At 40.1% G+C, this 22226-nt stretch overlaps 2 protein-coding genes across 4 annotated transcripts; one reads left to right on the forward strand and one right to left on the reverse strand.

Moving 5' to 3' along the window:
- The first annotated feature begins 591 nt into the window (after positions 1-591).
- On the forward strand, positions 592-18796 carry rilpl1 (Rab interacting lysosomal protein-like 1). 3 transcript variants are annotated; one of them, XM_053516271.1, is made up of 9 exons: positions 592-1139; positions 3667-3817; positions 6886-7004; positions 7396-7638; positions 10304-10426; positions 12136-12287; positions 13403-13507; positions 13851-13938; positions 17777-18796. In XM_053516271.1, exons 1-9 carry the CDS (start codon positions 852-854, stop codon positions 17780-17782), a joined length of 1275 nt encoding a protein of 424 aa, XP_053372246.1. In that variant the 5' UTR covers positions 592-851; the 3' UTR covers positions 17783-18796. The 3 variants fall into 3 exon arrangements, with proteins under 3 accessions (XP_053372246.1, XP_053372245.1, XP_053372247.1); XM_053516270.1 differs by lacking the exon at positions 13851-13938; XM_053516272.1 differs by lacking the exons at positions 10304-10426; positions 13851-13938.
- On the reverse strand, positions 18797-21280 carry snrnp35 (small nuclear ribonucleoprotein 35 (U11/U12)). Its single transcript, XM_053516273.1, has 2 exons — positions 21151-21280; positions 18797-19906 (listed from the first exon to the last, which is right to left on the reverse strand). The coding sequence occupies exon 2, from the start codon at positions 19901-19903 to the stop codon at positions 19121-19123; it is 783 nt and encodes a 260-aa protein (XP_053372248.1). The 5' UTR covers positions 19904-19906; positions 21151-21280; the 3' UTR covers positions 18797-19120.
- Positions 21281-22226: the final 946 nt, after the last annotated feature.

The following is a 22226-nucleotide window of genomic DNA, read 5'->3' on the forward strand; positions in this document are numbered from 1 at the left end:
CGGGCACTGATGTTGGACGAGAAGGCCTGATTCACAATCTGTGTTCCAGTTCATCCCAAAGGTGCTCAATGGGGTTGAGGTCAGGGCTCTGTGTTCGGGCCAGTCAGGTTCTTTCACATCAAACTTATCAAATTATCATGTTGGAATAGAAAAGGGCTTTCCTCAAACTGTTATTATTATTATTGCCCCTCACTGGGGATGAAGGACCTGATCGAACCACATGAATTTAATAATTAAATTAAGTTTGTCCAAATACTTTTGCTAATATGGTGTGTATGTGTATATAAACAAACTGTAAGGTAATGTCTGAGTTACATCTGCTATGGCTGCTGTTTATGAATTCCTCAGTGGCACAGCTCTTTTGTTTTGTAATATGATATGAAAATCATGCCTCGACATTTCTCACACACACGTGTTACAGAAAACGAAAGATAAACAACTCATGAATTTGGCGTGCGTGAAAAAAAAAAGAGATTTGTGAAGTTATATATTTTTTATTTTTATTTAAGTGACTCTTGCTTTGCTGTATTTTGACATGTGTAACTGATGCCATTTCAACTCTCCGCTGTCGCTCGCGCATGCGCACTGAGTGCGTCAGGCGTCCACTGAAGAAATCCGGACGAGAAGCAGCGGGACAGAGATGGGACAAGTAGTATTATTGTTATTATCGGGAAATTTAGACGCTATAACAGCACGTGTGACCGCTACGACTGCGAATATGACATTAGAACTCGTGTGAGCGCTTCGTCAGCTTCGTCCGTGTAGAATAAAAGGAAAGTTTCGTGGATTTTGATTAGAGAGGAAACGGAGCAGGGCGGTGGGAGGGAAGGAAGAAGCGACAGTCGGTCATCATGGAAGGGTTTGGATCAGCGCTGGAGAAAAACGTGGCGGATTTAACCGTGATGGACGTGTACGACATAGCGGCTGTGGTGGGCCAGGAGTTTGAGCGGATCATAGATCAGTACGGCTGTGAGGCGTTGGCGAGGCTCATGCCCAAAGTGGTGCGGGTTTTAGAAATCCTGGAGGTGCTGGTGAGCCGCAACAGCATCAGTCCGGAGACCGAGGAGCTGCGGCTGGAGCTGGATAAACTCCGCCTGGAGAGACTGGACCGCCTGGAGAGGGAGAAGAAACACAAAAAGGTAGAACAAGTCCTGGTATGGGCGCGAAACGTGATACACGTCTGTAGAAGTTTAGGCTTAACAACAGGTGTGAAATGCTGCTTTTCTCTTGTTGCCTTGGTGATGAGGTTAAAGGTCAGGGAGTAAAAGCTCGAACTTCCTGTTTATATCCGGAAATGGGAGTGTTCCGAATATTCGGATTTCTGAATCCGTATTCTAACCGAATGAGTGTAAACACACACACACACACACACACATAAAGGGAGTTTGTCTCTCACACTAAACTGGACTTTTCCAAGTCACTACCAGTCCTGTGGGACCCAAAAGCTTTTAATATGTCAATTTGTCTAGAAATGAGATTTAATCTTACACTGCAAAATGAACACAATACAGTGTTTATATATATTATAACATGTCCAATTGGACATCTATCATACCAGCGTTAGTACCCATCGTTGACAGAAAAAGAGTGTGTAGAAATAGGTCAAAGGTTAAAGCTAAAAAAATAAGTCGGTCAACTTTAATATAATCAGTGATATTATTATTTCAGGTTGAAGCTCACGTGCATTTCTGAACTCTCTGTCTAATTTATTAATACAAAGAGATACAGTTTTGTAAGGTTGAGTATCTTACGCCTTGTTTACCCTAAGTTGTTCCTCTTCCATCGTCAGGAAAATACACTCCCTGTTCAGTAATCGGAGAGTGAATCACAGATGAGAAAAAGTAGATCGGATAAAAATAAAGTTTCGTCTTAAAACGACTCGTTAAAATTCACTTATACCACTTCAGTGCTGTTATGTCTGTGGTGAAGATATTAAGTTATCCCAGTACAAATATTCAGTTTAGATTTTCTTAATTTATATCTATTGGTGCAGGTGTTTGTTTACATTGAGCAAGTAGCTTATTAGTAGCTTATTTAAAAAGTAGATTATTAAATCCGGGACATAACTGTTCATAACATCGCTTTTACTATACATTTTAATTTCAATTATGGTGCAGGTTAAACTTAAAGTACGGCAAAAGTTTCATTAAATCCTGTCCAGCGGTCGAGTTAAGACGCCCTCACAGCTTGGCGCATGTGTAATAAAAACGTCTGGTTTATAATCTGGCACAAAACTGCTCTTAACTTCACTTCTATTCAACATTTTAACTTCATTTATGGTACAGGTTTAACTTCAAGCAGATACCTGGATGGATTAGAAAAGTTTCATTAAATTCTGTCCAGCCAAGTTTTTGTGATGCTGTGACATACTTTGGCACATAATAACTGCTCATAACATTAAAAGAGCAAGTTCTAACCAATATAGAGACAAAACCTTTTTTTTATTTATATAGATACCAGATTGAACATTAAACTGAGAAAGTGTTAATTCAACACTGGGGATTTTACCGTATACCACCACCCACACTACACTCTTGGGGTATTTCAAGACTTCTACCTGAAACCATTCTTCTCCCCAGAGAAAGTGTCACATTTTAAACCCTTTCATGACTTACATTAACCTAGAAATGATCCTGTAAATGTAGTTACATAGTTACAGCTCTATATATCATAACTCATTCCCAACGCTATTCTATATCCACCTTTCAGGGCAGCAGTGGGTCGATTTTTTTGAGCCAGTGTCCTTTACAATCGACTGTCCAGATGTATAATGACAAAAAAAGTTATATGGATCAGGGATCCATATAAATTCCTGAAGTATGGATTAACTTTTTTCCTAAATAAATAAATAAACAAATAAATAAATAACAACACCTAGCACCCTAAATAAATCTTTGGTTCACTCACAGTGAAAGCAGTGATAAATCATATATGTCTTTTGTATCTTTAACACGTATTTCTGGAAGCATGGAAGCAAATAGAAAAGTATTTTTTTAAATATATAAATGAACCATTTTCTGTTTTTTTCGGATAAATCTTGGAAGGTAAATGATGTGCCTTTGTACCCTTACAGAGAAATACTCCTAAACCATACTTTTTTTTGTCAACGGAGTTCGCCCTCATTAAGTACAATAAATTGTATATTTTTTATATTACGCCATAACAGTAAAAAAACTAACACCGATTATCAGTTATAAACTAGTGACAGGATCATGGTTAGTTCATAACAAGCAAATGCCAACCCATCAGGTCTGACGCCATAGAAAAGCAAAGAACCCAAGGCTGATGAGAACCGTCTTGTATAAGAAGTAAAGTGTAATTGTATATATGACACCATTGCCAGTTGTTTGGTTGTCCTTACTTGGACCACTTTTGGTAAGTACTACCTACTGCATCCCAGGAACAGCCCACAGGACCTGATGTTTTTTGGAGACGCCCTAACTGAATCGTCTAGCCATCACAATTTATTCCTAGCCGAAGTCGATTAGATCTTTATGCTTCCCTGTGCCATCATTCCTGAGTAGAGCTTAGTATTCACTTGTTGCCTAATGGTTACATATACAAGACCGAAGGTGTTATTTTTACAGACCGTCATAACAGATGGTGTATATTTCAATGGAGTGTGTATTTGAAAGCCTGCTGAGATTTTTCTCTGTTTGCCCACAGGAGCTGGAGTTGGTCGAGGATGTGTGGAGAGGTGAAGCCCAAGACTTGTTGTCACAGATTGCCCAGCTGCAAGAGGAAAACAAGACCCTCCTCAACAACTTGTCAGTCAAAGACTGCCCAATGACAGAGGAGGATGTTCAGAGACAGGAAGGTAATTTACATAAACTTCCTCGAACAACTCGCTCCAACTCTGCAGCTGCGCCTGTGTTTTGAATAGAGTGCCTCTATATAAATGTTTCAATGGCGCGAGGCCACTCGGGGAAGGAAGTTTACCAACACGTGGATCCTGAATCGTCTGATATAGGTTCAATTCCTCGTCTACACTTTTCACACACATGCACACACACCTAAAGCATGCAGGCTGTCCTTTAACAAATACATGAGACCACACATGGTAAATACCCGTAGCTTTCTCTCTCCGCTGTTTAGAGATGAACAAAAGACATTGAGCTGGGTCACACAAAGGAGTCTTTCTGTGTGTAACTGAAGGGAAGCCAGGATGCGTAACTGCCATAGCGGGCTAGCTCAGGGAGACACACAGAGATTCCTCAGTGCTCATCAGAGTCACACGTGCCTCATTTCAGGGCTTCCTCGACGTGCCTGATTAACACCGATATGCACTCTGGTTATCTGTTAAGTCTCATTATACTGTACATACGGTGAATTTATTATTAAAATATTAATAATGCAAATGTAATATTATAGTGCTACAGACGGAACATACACTATGTTAGGGTGCAACGTTAAAATTGTGTTTTGCAATTTTTAGTTCAGAAATAATTCATTTATAAATGTATATCATCGATTTATGTCAGTAATTCAATTCAAAAAGTGACATTTAAATATTATATAGATTTATTACACACAGACTGATACATTTCAAGCGTTTATTTCTCTTAATTTTTAGGATTATGGCGTACAGCTAATGAAAACCCCAAATTCAGTATGTCAGAAAATGTTAATATTGGAGACATTATTATCATGTTTTGGAGACGCATTGTGTCACACTCTAATCAGCTAATAAACTCAAAACACCTGCAAAGTGTTCCTGAGCCTTTAAATGGTCTCCCAGAGGGCTGTATCCAAGAACATTAATGCAAATTTGAATGGAAGGAAAAAATGTGGTAGAAAAAGGTTTAAGAATTTGTGGAAATTCGCGCGAAGTGAACAGCAGCTCGAGCCTGTGCTTCAAGAGCCACCACGCACAGACGTATCCAGGACGTTGGCACATTCCTTTTTAAGGACCTAATTAAGGTCCAAGATTCTGGAGGAAGAGAGGAGAGGCACAGAATCCAAGTTGATTGAAGTCCAATGTAAAGTTTGCACAGTCAGTGGTGGTTTGGAGAGACATGTCATCTGTTGGTGTTGGTCCACTATGTTTTATCAGGTCGAAGTTCAGCGCAGCCGTCTACCAGGACGTTTTATGCTTCCCTCTGCTGACCAGCTTTATGAAGATGCTGATTACATTTTCCAGCAGGACTTTTTATGTGCACACACTGCCAAAAGTACTAATAGCTGGTTTAAGGACCATGGTATCCCTGTGCTTGATTGGCCAGCAAACTCGCCCCACACAAGACCCATAAAGAAACTATAGAGTATTGTGAAGAGGAAGATGTGAGACACCAGACCCAACAACACAGAAGAGCTGAAGGCAGCTATCAGAGCAACCTGGTCTTCCATAACACCTGAGCAGTGCCACAGACTGATCGCCTCCACGCCACGCTGCATTGCTGCAGTGATTCATGCGAAGTTTAGTTGTTTAGTTTATGACATAACTATGCATCAATGTTTGCTGAAAATATTGCGCATTTTATTAATTTCCAAGAGAGGCCGTGTTAACATCTTTTCAGTTTAAAAATCACCACAATCTGTTATTTATTAAAATTGGGGTGCCAAAACTTTTGCATAAGACTGTATGAGTTTCACTTTGTGAATTGGACTACTGAAATAAATCAACTATTTGTTGATATGTCTTTGGGAGGAAACTGGAGTACCTGGAGGAAACCCACCAAGCACGGGGAGAACATGAAAACTAAACACACACACACACACAGACCCGAGGTGGGAATCAAACCATTGACCCTGGAGGAGAGCGGCCACAGTGCTACATGTCCGTGCTGCCAGTTCTGTAGCTATATTTTACACTCAGACAAACCTAACGTGAACTTGAACAATCATTTCAAGGACACAATACCCCTTCGAGATGACCCAGGCCATGGCCATTCAGGAGCTCAATACCATTGTCACAAAGCCAAATTTTTTTAAACTTGTTTTTCAGTTAATTAGCAACTCTACAGCCAGATAGCCCAGACCTAATTAGTGACATCACCTGTTTCATACACACAGAGAACTACTTGTACGTCCGGTTGTGGCCGCAAGTGTATACATTTAACAAAACCATGTCACGGTTATTGTGTGCCTTTATTTTTTGTATATTATAATACAGAAAAATTCTCTTTTCTTCTTATCCCATGTAAATCGGATGAGATCAATCTGGGTCAGAGCACAGGATCAACCATGATACGGCATTCCTGAAGCAGAAAGGTTTAGGGGTCTTGCTCGAGGGTCTGCTAGTAACGACTTGAAACATCATTCAAACTTCTGATCAGTAACCCAGAGCGTGAACCAATGACAGTTTCTGTTCTCCATTACATACTTATGACTGATCTAAAGGCATAGAGCATTGGTTAGAGTCAGTGATTATTTCCAGTACATGCAAGGAGAGTTATGTTTTGCCCAAGTTATTTTTGTTCATGTGTGCGTGTGTAAATGCATCAGAGGTCCACTGGTACAGATCTATTTTAAGTGCACCTACACAGGAGCTCGAAAAGGAACCACATGGCTATGAGTCCTGGGTCTTGGAGTGCAGCACATTCCCGGTTTCCTGTAAAATACACAGGAAATGTTACAACAGACCCAACAGCAGAACAAATATGCGTAGAGGAAATATTATCCCAAGATTAGTATTTTGACTTTTGACTGACTATTTGCTAAAAATGCTTTAATAGCAGTCACAAGAGAGGCCTGGACTTCATGCAAAAATATTGAAATGTCTGTACATTTAGCTGACCTGTTGATCCAGTAAGGGAAAATCCCAAGCAAAAAATGCTCAGAGTGAGCAGTGGACCAGTGCTGCTGCTGCTGCTGGGATTTAAACTCCCAATCTACAGTTCCAGGCTTCACCATATAACTAAAACATCTTCATGTCTGGGTCACCAGGTATGTCGGAAAGAGAGAGGCAAGTGATGAAAAAGCTAAAGGAGGTGGTGGATAAGCAGAGGGATGAGATTCGTGCCAAGGATCGAGAACTGACGCTGAAGAATGAAGACATTGAAGCAGTAAGTGAACACTTATCCATTTCAGTCAACCCGAGTGCGCGACAATACGGCATTGTGATAGAAGCGCATGCTACGTGTCCTTAGCATGACGCATTGACGGTCATCATATTAAATGAGTATCAGTCAGTATTACTACGATTAGATCAACGTGGTGGATTTTGATTGATCATCTTAGGCATGAAATTATTCTATAGTTTTTGTTAAAGACTTAAATTTTGGAAACTCATTCATTCAGTTCATTCATTTTACCAGGTGCCTAGGCTGGGCCGTGTTTGCCTATTTCTCAGTCAAAGTAAACATCGAACAAGATGCCATGGATTTCATTTTGTTTATTTCTACTTGACTCTGATGAGCGGTCCTTCCTACTCTGCCTTACCCGTTTGTCTTCCAGCTGCAGCAGCAGCAGAACCGGCTGATGAAGATTAACCACGACCTGAGGCACAAGATCACGGTGGTGGAGGCGCAGGGCAAGGCTCTGATCGAGCAGAAGGTGGAGCTTGAGGCGTTCGCCCAGGCCAGGCAGCAGGAGCTGGCAAGCCTGAGACAAGAGGTGACGCGACTCAGAGAGCGTCTCCAGGGCGAGACCAAAAACCCTGAAACCGAGGAGCCGCCCGCTCCACCATCACCTGCACAGGTATGCAAAAAAACACATGTATGAAGACTGCTCTACTGGTGGAGCTATAGACTGGTATTTCTGTCTTCTTGGGTGAACTTGGAGTAAGAAATCTATTGAATTAGCACAAACATAAATTGCACAAATGTTTAAATCTTAATTAGCATCCATTTTTATAGATCCATTTTTAATAAATTATTTCGAATTACTCTCTTAACACGGTAACCTCCAGCTTAGCCACAATGCGTACCGTAAGTCATCAACGATAACAGTTAAAGCACCAAGCATTAAAATTAGCTTGCACTAGAGCTTTAATCGTCTTAAATTTAATTTAAAACATGACCTTGACTACAAGTTTTTGCTACATTTATTTCTATTTTATAATTAAGAATTATTTACATTATTTACATTATTAAACATTTTCTTTATTTAAATTAATTACTTTCTCTTATTAAACTACTAATGACAGATAAACGTGGTAATTTACTTAACACCACATAAAACATCAGAAATAAACTAAAAATACAATGTACCATGTATAATTAATAATTTATTATTATTAATAATAATTTATAATTATTTTAAGTAACCTCAAAGAATTTCATTACATACAATACCAGTCTAAACTTTGAACACACTCTATTCTTTAGTGGTTTTTCTTTATGTTTATCATTTTCAACATTGGATGTCTTCAACATTAATGTACAAACTATGAAAGAACATATAAGGAACATGTCTGTAGTAAACAAAAAAAAGTGTTAAACAAGCCAGAATGTGTTTTATATTTCAGATTGTTTCAAAGTGCCAGCTTGGCACACTCATGGCATTCTGTCATTAGAGTCATGAGGTAGTCACATGGAATGGTTTTCAGTTACCTTATGCCTTGTCGAGTGTCAATTTGTGACATTTCTTGCCTTCTTGCTTTAGACCATCAGTTGTCTTGTGCAAAAAAAAGGGTGGGTACAGAGTGATTATTAGTGCCAATACAACTACTGTACAAATCCGTACTATGTCAAGAAACACTCAGTTATGTAAAGAGAAAAGACACTCGATCATAACTTTAAGAAAGAAAAAAAAAGTACAGTCACCAAAACCACCAAATTCCTATGATGGGACTGACTCTTATGAAAGCAAGACCAAGAGCTACCTCTGCTGCAGAGGATAAGTTTATTAGAATGACCAGACTCAGAAATCGACGATTTACAAACCCTTCAATGCGGCAGATACATTTTTACATCATGGTCGAATTACAGCAAAGAAACCAACAAAGAAGAACAACAAGCAGCAGAGACCTGTTTGGGCCAAGAACCGCATGAAATAGACATTAGATCAGTGGAAAACTCTTCTTTGGTCTAATGCTTCCAAATGTGAGATTTTTGGTTCTAATTATCATGTCTTCGTTAGAAGTAAAGAGGGCAAACATACGGTTCCTGAAACTCTGGTTCCCACTATGAAGCAGAGAGGAGGAGGTGTGATGGTGTGCAGCTGCTTTGCTGGTGACACTGTTGGTGACTTAGTTCAAATTCTATTTGTTTAAGAAGGAGAGTAATGAAGTGCTGCATCAGATGACCTGGTCTTCACAATCACCCGATAAAAAAATCCAGTTGAGATGGTTTGGGATGAGTTGGACCAGAGAGTGAAGGAAAATCATCCAACAAGCACTCAACACCTGCGGGAAGAACTTCAAGATTGTTGAAAAAACCATTCCAGGTGACTACCTCAAGAGACTGACTGCAGTTGAATGCCAAGGGCTGTCATCAAAGCAAAGGGCAGCTCCTTTGAAGAATTGAAAATGTAAAAACATATTCTGAGTTATTTAACACTATTTTGTTGACAACACAATTCCGTATTTGTTCTGCCATTATTTCAGCGTCTGTTAATATACAGTACAATGTTAAAAACTATATAAAATAAAGAAAAAGAACATTGAATAAGAAGGTCATAATTTAAATGTAATTACGTGTTTTTTACAAACTTAAATGTTTTTTATACAATAATTTACAATGAAATTTAGTCACATTATAAATACAGTGCCTTGTGTTACAACCTGGAACCTAAATCAACCTAAGTGGGATTATATGTCATAAATCTACACATAATTCCTTATGATATAAATGAAAAATCTATTGTGTGCCCTCTGTTGTTGTTGCAAACCAAGTTGACGCTGCCCTAAATGTGATGAGGTTGCGGATCAGGACAGTTCGCACCTCCGTGACTGCAGTGAATCAGACGGTCCCGTCGGTGTGTCATGGGCGAGTCGAGGCTGAGCCGGTAGATAAATATAGCTGTGGTTTGGCCGGCAAGCTAGAAGAACATGACCTAGGGACATTTAAAGGAACAGTTCGATGAATATGTGGGCCAACACTAAAAGAGATCTGTTGCTGTGAAGCATGACCTCATGCCGATTGGAAACACCCGCTTCTGTTTATTCTGAGGTTTATTGTAATGTGCCTTACATAAAGAAAAAATAATCCTCTATTGCGGTTTTGACAGCATAGCGTTGAGCTCCTGATGATTTTCGAAAGCACTAATAATACCCATAATACAAATAGAACAGGGTGTTGTCCTTATACAATATCACTCAGTCTATTAAAAAGAGTTAATTTGTGCCTGTTTTTGTGTAGGCCTTCATACTTTCCATAACCTTTTTATTTATTTATTTTTAATACCCTTGTTTTTGGGTCAGAATTTGCTCCCCAAGCCTGTGATATCACACCATCCTCCGCTGTCCTTGGCTCCACGGAACCGCCAAGTGCTTATAGATGAGGATGAAGCAGATGAAGAGGAGGAAGAGGCTGTGTTGTTATGGGTAACCCTTTAGCTTAACAGGGCTGCACGGTTTGAAACTAATTTGCATCGCTCCTGCAGTGACCGCCCGTAGTGTCACTGTTATTATTAGAGCATTAGCTAATCTGATCTGTGAAGAAGGTGTGTGTGTGTGTGTGTGTGTGTGGGAATCATCTGCAGTGTTTTGGGTGTGGTTCATATAAGCCAACAATTGTGTCGGTTCATTCGTGTGCTAAGTGTTAATGCAAATGAGGTTTTTTTTGTTTTATTGTTGGGGATATTTTAACTCATCAGCATGTGTGTGTGTGTGTGTGTGTGTGATGTGTTTGTGACTACTGGGACAATGAAAACCCCTGTATATGCATGTTTCAACAGTGAATTGAAAGGTTTAATGCAGAACCCAGTCCAGGCACATACAGTAGATGTGCAGTTAAGTGAAAGGACTTGTTCAAACCGACTTGCTCACCGCCTTTCTGGCAAGTCTTTGAATTTAAAACTGCAAGCTCAGTAAAAAAAATTAATCAAGCGCCCCAGTGGTGTTTTTTCAGAAAGCAAGCAACGACTTGTACTGTGTACCTGAAGCTCAAGGTATGTACCTAATTATATCTATGCTATAAAATGGAGCGTTATGAAGCATGATGGATGTAAGTAGAGCATTAGGTGTATTTTAAGCAGTAGCAAATCATGTCTTTCAGATAATTCACAAGCAAGCATTGTAATATAAGGTGTAGGGCTACCACAGCACTCCAGAGCAACAGTAACCGCATACTTCTTTTGAAGTTCATGAACAGGTTTTGTAAGCGTTTGAAGATCCAGACATCAGTAAAGCTTATGTCATGCAAGAGAAATTCTAAAAAGAACTATAATGGTCTATGTTGATCCAGCAAAAATGTAAGGTCTTGACCAAGTTACAGTGTCAACTCCTGCACATAGCTTCTCAGTAGCACGGCACTGCTAGTGTTAACCAATGAAAATAAGGAGGTCGCAAAAATGATATAAAAACGAACATTTGTACAATCCTACAATAAATGTCACCATCATAGGTGTACTTTACTACTTAAACCAATAGCACTACTACTTTGATAATAGTCCTAAGAATATAGAACAAGAAAGAAGAAATATCCTGCGTACAGAGGACCCCCAGAACATGGTCGAGATGTGCCGATCACGTGAAAAAACAATACCCCCATCAACGATGCACCACAATCCGATTTGCTAGTTAGCTAATCAGTGATTAATTCATTATCATTCCGAATTCAAAGCAAATAAATTAAAGCTTATGAGAAAGCCTGTAGTGTTCAGTAACCATGTAGCAACAGCAGGAAAAAAAAACAATCTGATTGGCTGAATTTCAGATCACACTGCAGACAGCATCAGAAAAAGGTTTTCTGTACATGAAGCACCCTCATCTGTACATATGGACCCATACTCTCATTTACCACATTGTTATTTATCGGAAATAGGCCACTTCTGCACTGGTTAGATGCTAACTGCATTTCATTGGCTTTGTTCAATGATAAAATCCAATCTAATCAAATTTAATACAATAACTCCTAACTAAACTCTAAAGAAATAAAATGCCTTCACTGAAGTCCTTAAAGGCCTAAAGGTGCCACCCCTGATATAAAGTCTATCTAATCTGATTAATCTGTACATTTTTGTGGAACAACAGTTCGCTCACAGACACTGTGTTGTGGTGCTGACCTTTACTTCATTCCTCTCGTTCGACAGGAGGCATTGAGTGAGGAAGAAGTGGGTTTCGATCCCAACGATCCAAACCGACCACGCTTCACTCTGCAGGAGCTGCGAGACGTCCTGCATGAGAGAAATGAGCTGAAGGCCAAAGTGTTCATGCTGCAAGAGGAAATCGCCTATTACAAAGGGTCGGCTGATTTTGCTTCGAGTCTGTTATATTACATAGTCAGAAACGGGCTGCTTTTGTTTCCTACTTTGTAAACATGGGGACTGGAGGTTTAAGAGAAGTTTTGGCCACAGTGTATGACATACAGCAATGTGCAAACGTCTTAGCCCCCTGTGTACAAACTTTTCTGTGGATTTTTTATTATTCATTATTTTATGTCATGCCAAATACTGCCTTAGTAATTTTAACTGAGCTTTATAGTTTTTGAAGAAATACAGTACTGCATATGTAATCATGTTAATATAAACTGTGGCTCTATGATTAAGGCGTTGGATTACAATCAGGCGTTGCCAACCCGATCCTGTAAACAACTGCCACAGAAACAGCGGGTGTATATCCATCGTCTGATGTGTCGGGCGGCACATAGACAGAACCATTCATCCATGGGATGAAATAAAAAAAGATAAACTGCTGTTTCAGGAAAATAATCAATGACAGGATGAATTGACGCCCTGAAGTTCTACTAAAGTGTAACACCAGGAATATTTTGATTGGCTGAGTTGGGCAGTTTGCTTTCATGATTAATATTTTTTTATTCTTTTATAGTTAAGAGGTTTGTTACTGTTATCGGTTGCGTTAAAAGCTGACGTTCCCTCGCCGGCCCATTGAGAAACCGCAAAGTACAAACTGAAGATGTCAGAAAACCAAAATCAATAGCCTCATCTTTAACTACAATTACATTTCAGGTTTATGGCATTTGGTAGACGCCCTTATCCAGACCGACTTACATTTCTCTCAACATTCCCAACATGAGTCCAACGCTTTAACCACTATGGTACACCACCCCTCTCCCTTCAAAAAACAAACAAACACATAAATGTTTACCAATTGACAACGTCGACATATTAGTTACCAGCACACAATAGCAGTAGCAGTCCTTCATTATAATAATGTAGAAATGTCACTGCATTAGAATTCATGCTTTGATATGAACCTGTGATTTGCATCACAGCAACAGAAATACACTCTGGCTCTGGCCAATCAGAGAGCTGTGGTATAGCATGCTGATTCATTTGTCATGTCAATACGAAGCTATTTTTGATTCACCCATAAACTCGTGTGTTCTGTTTTCTTTAGTGAAGAGCAAGAAGATGATGTACACCCGCCCACTCCGGACCCTTCGCCCACGCTCAGGCCCCGCTCCCGAACCGGTGCCCAGCCAGAGTCGGGCATAAAGCGCTTGTGCGTACCACAAAGTTTCTCCTACTTCTTAGGCTTGCTTCTCACACATACACACACACACACACACACACACACACACATAATCACACAGTCACATATATCTGCAGGAAAACATGACCAGAACAGCTTGTGTAAATATTAAATCTGCTTTCAAGCACATACACACTGAAGTTGTAGAAGGTTATTGACATGTTACTGACACGATCGTTATTGATCCTGGTGTCAGTGGACCATCCTGACTAATGAGATGTTTAGGCAGACGTCCAGCGTTAGCACGAGCTATTTTGTGATTTCTGTTCCCTTTTTTTGCTCAACTCTCCGTGTCTGTGCCTTTCTGCAACAGGATCTTCACAGCCATTATGCCGATGGTGGCGGCTGGCTTGATTGCAGATGACCCCACTTTACAGCCAATCAGACGACTTGTTTCTCTTGTACGGCCCCTTTTTCATCGTTAACCTTTGTGTTTTGTTTTTAACACCTTACCCCTTACCCCTGCATGTGATTTTATTTATTTTTTATTTCTCTTTTTTTCTGGCACTGCATGCCTTCCCCATTCCGACCGCTCACTGGAGACGGTCATAACACCAAGAATATTCTGATTGGCTGATTGTGGGGTTGTGCTGTCCCGAGTTTGTTAGCAGGAAGGTCGTTAGAATCAGCCAGTCAGAATAAAAGCAGCGTTTCCTCTTCATGTGGTCCAGCTCACATGCTAACTCTTGTGACTTAACCATGACTCACTGGCTCACTAAGGATTTTAAAACCCTAACAATGATTAGCCCCAGCACATTTCTGTACGTTTCCTGGTGTGACTCACTATCATATGGATGGCTGAAATGTTTGTTTACTTAATGTGTGGGGTCACAGGGTGATTCCATGACCGGGTGTATCACATTTAGCCAACATTCGATTTAGGAAAACATGCATTCAAAAACATTTCCCAAAGGTTTCTTTTCTAAAAATACCTGCGTTAAACTAGTAACAGGGTGGAGTGTTTTTACAAGGGGCGTTCAAGTCAAACCGGGACTTGTGACGACGCTGTTAAATCCATTGACATTTACAGCCTTCAAGCACAGTGCGGTGATGACATTCTTAGCCGCACTAAAACATTTGTACTTCAATGTACAAAGGCCGTACGTTTGTGAATGCCGATCCTGGATCAAGGTGGCTCAGAGCACACTGCAGTCATTCCTGTGAACAACATGGGAACGTCTGATTCTTGATAATCTCTGGATAATGCATCTGTCTGTGGGAACTGTACACACAATAATTCACAAACACTTCACTCGCACATTACAGGAGACTCAGCTGGGAGTTATTTCCACATCCAAAACATTTCCACATGCTTGGCCATTTAAGGAGTTCCTGGGAGGCCTGCGTTTCAGACGTGAAGAAAGTAATTAGATAACTTTCTACCTTGATGGTGTCCAAGCACTAGGGAAACGCAGGGATAAGTGCATTAGTGTAGCAGCGGAGTAAAAGGAGTTTTTACTCTGATAACTGTGTTCTGTTACTCTGCACTATCAAAAGTCCTGATTTGATTTGGACGCTCCTAGTAAAATTATCCACAAAATACAGAATAGCAAATCCATAAAATATTGGTGACAGGTGTCCTTCTTTAATACCATGAGGACGCTTAAAACATTACTTGTTCTAATTACTTTCAACTTTCCAAATGATCTCGTCAGTCAACACCACTAAAAATTAAATATTTTACTTCTTTACACAATCATCAGGAAATTTGGATTACATCATTTCCTGTTGATCATGTCACTTCTGGAATGTTCTAAATACTTGATGGGGGGGCTGAGAAAACATTTTCTTTTTATTTCAAAACCTATAATAGATGTCTCATGGAAAAGGATGTTTCAGATATAAGATTGTCTTTCTGCAACATGAGACATAGTAATGAAGAAAGGACATCTTGTATGCATTTTTTTATTCTTACATACATATTTGTGAAAGGAATATCAGTGAGACACAAATGGCACCCAGTCATGGACTTATCCCCCTGTACATGGTGACAGAGCTGCATTTGAAATGCAAATGTTTCTACACAAATTAGGGATGTGTGTTCCTTGGATCAAACTGAATTTGGACCAAATCCATTATTTTAAACATGGTGTATTATTGTTTAGATTTGGTACACGATCTAGCCAAATGTATGAGCAGACCTGAGGACTGAAACTGTGGGCATTGTTATGGAGTTGGTCCCCTGTTTGCTGTTGTAATAAGATCCTCACTCCTGCGAAGGGGCAGCTGTGGAGATTTTTTTTAAATCAGATTTCACACTGTCTATGACATCGCTTGCAACATAACGCAGATGTTCAAGTACACACTTGATATGGAAATACAGGAACGAACTAATAGTTATAATCTATTTGAGTTTCATATAAGTTTTTATATAAGTTCTTTTCCTTGTGTGTTCTAATTTATTTCCATAAATATTTCATTCTGTAATGCCGTTAAAGGCACTACAGTTTTTAAATTGAACTGAATTGAATTGAGGCGGCACGGTGGTGTAGTGGTTAGCACTGTCGCCTTGCACTGCGAAGGATTGGCGCTCTGTCCAGGGTGTACCCTGCCTCATGCCCTAAGCCTCCTGGGATAGGCTCCAGGCCCCCCGCGACCTTGAATACAGGATCAAGCGGTATAGAAGATGAGTGAGTGAACTGAATTGGAGATCAGTAATCCCTGGACGGAGGACGAAGTGAAATGTCTACACTCCCTCCATCTGTGCCTCTACTGATGCATCTTTTCAAAAGTACGATCAGACATTTCTGATTTGTCTGCAGTCTGAACAAGGCATTAGTTCAGTTGAGTGTGAGTCAGGTGTCTGCATACTTTTAGCCTTATGTGTACCTTTTTATGTGTACAATTTTATCCCTAATTGCATTAGAAGAACAACTTTATCTTGATATCCTCAGATGCACAGTGGAATGAAAATAGACTACAGTGGAACCTTGAATTATAAGCATAAGCAAGGCTTGTATTTCAAAACACTTTTTTCCATAGAATTTTTCCATAAGAAATAATAGAACCTCAAATTATTCGTTTCACAGCCAAAACAAATATGCGTGCAGACACTTGGTGTGTGTGAAGCTAAAGTAAGAGGACCCTCTCCCTCTTCTCAACTTAGACAGTAACCCTTCTTCCTCTCTTATTTAAGTTTTTCACACACACACACATATTAACGAAAAGACTGTTTTATCGGAGAAATTAACAAGGAACATTGTTAATGACACTCGCGTGAGCGCATACTAACAGAATCACTGCTGTAAAGTATAAATAAAAAAAAATGTAACCTGCACTTTACATTTGAAAAGAAATCGTGACAGAGCAGTGTTTCTGTGTAGAGCTGAGAGTGTGTGTGTGATCAAGGGGACTAGGGGTGTGTGTGTGTGTGTGTGTGTGTTTGTGAAAGCAAGGGGAGGAGGGGTGTGTGTGTGTGTGTAAAGGCTGAAAGAGAGGGAGAGAGAAAATGCATCTTTAACCTCACTAATGAAACTTTCTATTGCTTTACACGTGCGCACTTGTGTGTTATAATTAACAGTAAACGCGCGCTGTACACACACGCATACAGACACAAAATAAAATATTTTTTATGCGCACACACGTGGTCAGAGTGTTATAGTAAACAGTACACATGTACACGGATGTTGGTTATACCAGTGAGGGATGCGCACTAAGACCCAGGAAGGGGAGACGATTACCCATAATTCCGCAGTGCAAGAGAGAGAAAAACCGTGGCTCAGTTGTGATCACATGACGCTCGGCCTCAAAACAAGAATCGCATGCGTGATACATGATACTCTGTACTCATAAACCAAGACTTAGTCGTTTTCCAAGTCAAAATTTATTAAAAATCCTTGCTCGTCTTATGGAGCGCTCACAATCCACGGTTCCACTGTAGTTTTTTTATATAATGAATGCAGTTTAGAACACAAGTTCTCAGGGTCGAGGTGCTCAGTGCTATTGGGCTGTTCAGTTCAAATTCCAGCACCACCAAGTTGCTACTTATTATAGTTATAGTAGTATAGTTATAGTAGTTATAAATATTTATTATTGAAGTTTGTAGAGAATCAGCTGAATTAATAATGGTACAGTCTGTGTTGGATCAGTATCAGACACCTGGTGAAACTCAGACCTTTAATATCACGACTCAGACCTTTAATATCACGACTCTGAATTGCGTCCTTTAGATTAAAAATGATCCGTGCTGCACGCCCTCTCTCAGAAAGCTAACTGCAACGTCTCTTCTCTCCCTTTCAGGTTTAGCTTCTTCTCCCGGGACAAGCGGCGCAACTCGCAGAAGAGCACGGCGCAGTTCGATGACAGCTTCAGCCCGTGGTCCCGTAAAGACGACGTGTATACAGAGCAAGCGCAGGAAGCTTTACAGCACATGTAACTCACAGAACACTGACGAAGCACAAAAGACCCTCTAATCCCTTAACTTCCCATCCCTGCGATGTCATGAGCAATACATACACTCCACTGTTACAGACACACTTCCCAGCAGGCTGAACGGATACAGAACAGCTCGAACATAGATACAGCTACACGATTCTTCCGACATTTATAAAAGGTTTTAAGTAGTTTTATGTGCGCGTTTGATTACAGAATTACGGGAGTATGCAGATTATGATCATGTTTGCAGTTATGAGGCAAACCAAGGAGGCCATGCTCATACGCTGTGAGTAGAATTTTCGAACAGGGCACTTTATCATGTTAAATTCAAATTGAATAATGAAACAATTCCATGCCTAATGAAGGCAGATCCGGATGTACTTTCATAAAGAACGCAAATAAAAAGGTGGCACTTTACAGCTTTAAACCTAAAGCTTGCACAGCAACTATGAGGGAAAATATGGAACATGTACATAAGTACAGTATGTTGTTACTGCTATAATTTAAAGAAAAAAATGAGCATCCAGACATTCTAGGCTCTCATAAGATTCCCATCAGCAAATGTCCATCACCAGCTGTTCTGCATTCTTATGACATGTGTGGTGCTTATGCTGGCAGTCCTAGAGTTGTTTAGTCAAAGCATGAAAACGCCAGCACAGTTAAAGCGACATACTGACAAAAGCTTCTTTGTGAGCATGGAATCCTTGCCAGAATCCTAGATTTTACTCATTATTTAAAATAAATAAATATGCATTCTGTGTGGTTATTAAAAGATTTCAGGAATTTCCTAATGATGAATGTACCACACTACAGATCTTTAATGGACGGTAACAAAGAATGCTGCATAATTACATCTTATTGGCCATTAAAATATTTTATACATCATGCTGTCGTTGTGGTTTTTATTCATATAATTCATATAATCAAATTTTCTGGTACAGATATTCAACATCTCTTAGGTTTCTTCAACATCCTGATTAATGCAACAAAGGCAACTCTCTCTAGAAATCTTGGTAATTTAATATATTTTACTATGGAATGCAAACCAAGCACAACGATGGGTTCTTCATACTCAGACTCAGTTTACGCTTTTCTGTGCACTTAGCTCTGTCCCATCCAGATCTTTGACCCGCCTTAAAAATTACTTGCTTTTTTTTTTATTTAGGAAAAAGCAAGCCTTGCAAAATCAACAAAAAGTTTATAGCCGAGTCATCTTTTTTCTGACTCTCTGTACGAGTCCCGATATCTCCTTTCTTCCTTCTCTCGGTTAGATTCTCTCTCGCTACTCCTGTCCCTGTATCGTCTGGAGTCCCTCCTGTCTTTATGATAATCCCTGCCACCTCGGTCCCATTCGTCCCTGCGATTCCGTTGTCGCCCGTGCTCTCTGTCCCAACCTGGAGATGCATCTCTTCTCTCATCTTTCTGTCGTTCTGCTCTCCCTCCGTCTCCATCTCTCCACCGATCGACTGGTCTGGTCATCGCACCGGGCAAGTTTATGGGTCGCCTAAATGGTCTGTCCCTGCCTCCGAACCTCAGCTGGCCCGACTCTTTCTTTCCTCCCAGGCCGCCACCGAGCCGGCGAGGTATCCATCCCTGCAGCGTACGTTCCTGCTCAAAGTCCACAAAGAGCTCGTGCTGGTCTACGACCATCTTGTTGCCGTCTTTCCATGCTCTCATTAGAGAGCGTTCCTCCTTGTACTCCACGAAAGCGTAGCCTTTAGAGAAGCCGGTCACAGCGTCCCGGACGAGCCGCAGCCGTCGGATGTCACCGAATCTGGAGAAAACGGCGCGAATGTCTTCTTCTGATGTGGTTTTGTTGAGCCGTGCGACAAACAGTGTGAGCTGAGGGTCACCCGTTACATCTTTGTTGGGCTTGTAGTTGGCATTCATTGCCCTCCATATGGCCCGGTCATGAGGCTCGACATCTGTGCTGTCGATGCTGCCAGCCTTGAGGGGGTCATAGACTTTCGCCAGAGGACTCCACTCGTTCATTGTCTAATAGAAAGTTAGAAGAAATGAAACACATTATCTTATCAGATTTGTACAGGTTACAAATATAAAACATTATAGCCTGAAAATGGCATTATAGCCTATCCTGGGAGATTTGGGGCAAAGGGCAGGGTACACACTGGACAGGGTGACAGTTCATCGCAATGATAATACATACTATGGGCAATTTGGGAACACTAGTTAGCCGAATCTGGATGTCTTTGGACTGTGGGAGAAAACTGGAGTCTTCTTCTTCTTCTTTGTCTTTGTCTTTCGGCTGTTCCCTTTCAGGGGTCGCCACAGCGAATCATTTGCCTCCATCTAACCCTATCCTCTTCACCTCCTTTGAACACTCTCCGTTGCCCTGGACCAGGAGAAAACTGGAGTACCCGGAGGAAACCCACCAAGCACGGGGAGAACATGCAAACATACACACAGACAAACCGGAAACGGGAATTGAACCTGGACCCTGGAGCCACAATGCCTCCACTTTTCACAATTTGATTTAATATTTACCATTGTATGAATTTTAATGATAAAACGTCTCTTATTCTCACTTATCAAATAGCAATTCTAATATTTTTATATTTTTATTTTTTTAAGGATTATTAATTAATTAAAAGGGGGTAATTTAGTGCAAATCCTATATTATTTATAATGCACTGGGAGGGATTTTAAACCCACAGTGGATGGAATTAGTGGCTCATAACTGGCAACCCGGATAAACACAAGCACACAGACTACTGAAAAATAAATTAGAATTGTGTTAGATTTTAAATACCTTTGGAGTTTTGGGTAATTTTTACAAATAATTTGGCATTTAAGATGAGAAGATATTATTTACAAACACAAAAGATCACTTTTACAAAATATGGAGCTCACAACACAGGATTAATAAACATTACATAACATTTAAACATAAAGGATTAATGGAAATTTATTCAAAAGTCGACAGAGACACATATATTATCGTTTGTTTAGTGTTTAGTACAAACAGTTCTCCTCTAACAGGAAAAAAACGCCAGAAATCCAGTTACCGAATTCCAATCGGATTACAATTACAGACTTAGTGCACTATAGAGTGTGGATAAACCATAACTATATCCACTATGTAGTACACTTACAGGGCGAGTGGGAAACAATTTGAACTACAACCCACACCTAAACAGTGCTGCTGCTATCGACTGAATAATTATACAAACAACCAAACATTAGAAATACACGTACATGACTTTGGCAACGTTACTTACTTTACAAAAATGTTCCCCGCAGAAAAAGAACAAATATTATAACTGAACAAACACAATAGCGAGTCTTCCGTCGTGTGCAGCAGAGTAATAGTTTCGTGTAGAAACCTCCGCCGTGTAACTGGTCCGGGTATCAGTGTCCTGTAGCCTATGTATGAATTGGGATTTGAAGTTTAAAAGTTCTGTATTTATTTAATGACAAGAAATATAAATTGCTTTATATAAATACTGCAATGTCAAAATGAAGCTTAATGAATATTAGCATATTAGCATATAAGTTTTCATTTGAGGAAAATTTGATTATTTTTATCGAGGCTAAAATTACTCACTAGTGACCTCTGGTGGCCAGAAAAGGGAACACCTGAGCATTTTTAGATTTTCATTCTCACCCTTATTTGCCCCAATAAATGTTTAAAAACCCAAACAACTCATATAAGTCATGCAAAGTGAAGAATTATAGACAATAACATAAAACACATTGGCAGAGTGACTAGCACCGAGGCCTCACATCTCCTGGGTCAAGGGTTTGATTCCCACCTCGGGTCTGTGTGCGAGTTCTCCCTGTGCTTGGTGGGTTACCTCCAGGTACTCTGGTTTCCTCTCAGAGTCCAAAGACATGCAGATTACTATAAATGGTGTTCCCAAATTGCCTGTAGTGTGTGCCCCCTGCAAAAGATTAGCAGCACCCTCTCTAGAATGTACCATCTCGCACCCTAGGTCTCCTGGAATAGGCCCCAAGCTACCATGACACTGTACACAGGATAATCAGTATAGATAATGAACAAACATTAAATAAGGGGGTAGTGAAATCTCTCTTTAGATTGTAGAAGTTATAGAGCTATTAGGTAATTCTTTCAGGTAAGGGTTAAATCCCCCCGCCCCAAAAAACAATAGTGATTTAAATAAACAGTTAATGAATGGGCTGTAAAAAAGGATCAGAGATGAGTTATGCTAGCAAATGGTTAGAGAATGGCAGCTTCAGGGTCCCAGGGTCGATCGGGTTACAGTTCATATCTTCTTCCAGTTTACTGCCACATTGCAAAACCATGTCAGGTTGGATTGTCTGCTCTAAACTGTAT

This window comes from Clarias gariepinus, chromosome 17 (assembly GCF_024256425.1).
Source record: "Clarias gariepinus isolate MV-2021 ecotype Netherlands chromosome 17, CGAR_prim_01v2, whole genome shotgun sequence".
Lineage (NCBI taxonomy): Eukaryota > Metazoa > Chordata > Actinopteri > Siluriformes > Clariidae > Clarias > Clarias gariepinus.

Bases quoted from the DNA above. Each gene is read 5' to 3' on its own strand.
- rilpl1 (XM_053516270.1), top strand. From the start codon at position 852: ATGGAAGGGTTTGGATCAGCGCTGGAGAAAAACGTGGCGGATTTAACC. The intron at 3,818-6,885 runs GTAATTTACATA...CTGGGTCACCAG, and splicing joins GGATGTTCAGAGACAGGAAG to GTATGTCGGAAAGAGAGAGG. The intron at 13,508-17,776 runs GTGCGTACCACA...TCTCCCTTTCAG, and splicing joins GAGTCGGGCATAAAGCGCTT to GTTTAGCTTCTTCTCCCGGG.
- snrnp35 (XM_053516273.1), bottom strand. From the start codon at position 19,903: ATGAACGAGTGGAGTCCTCTGGCGAAAGTCTATGACCCCCTCAAGGCT.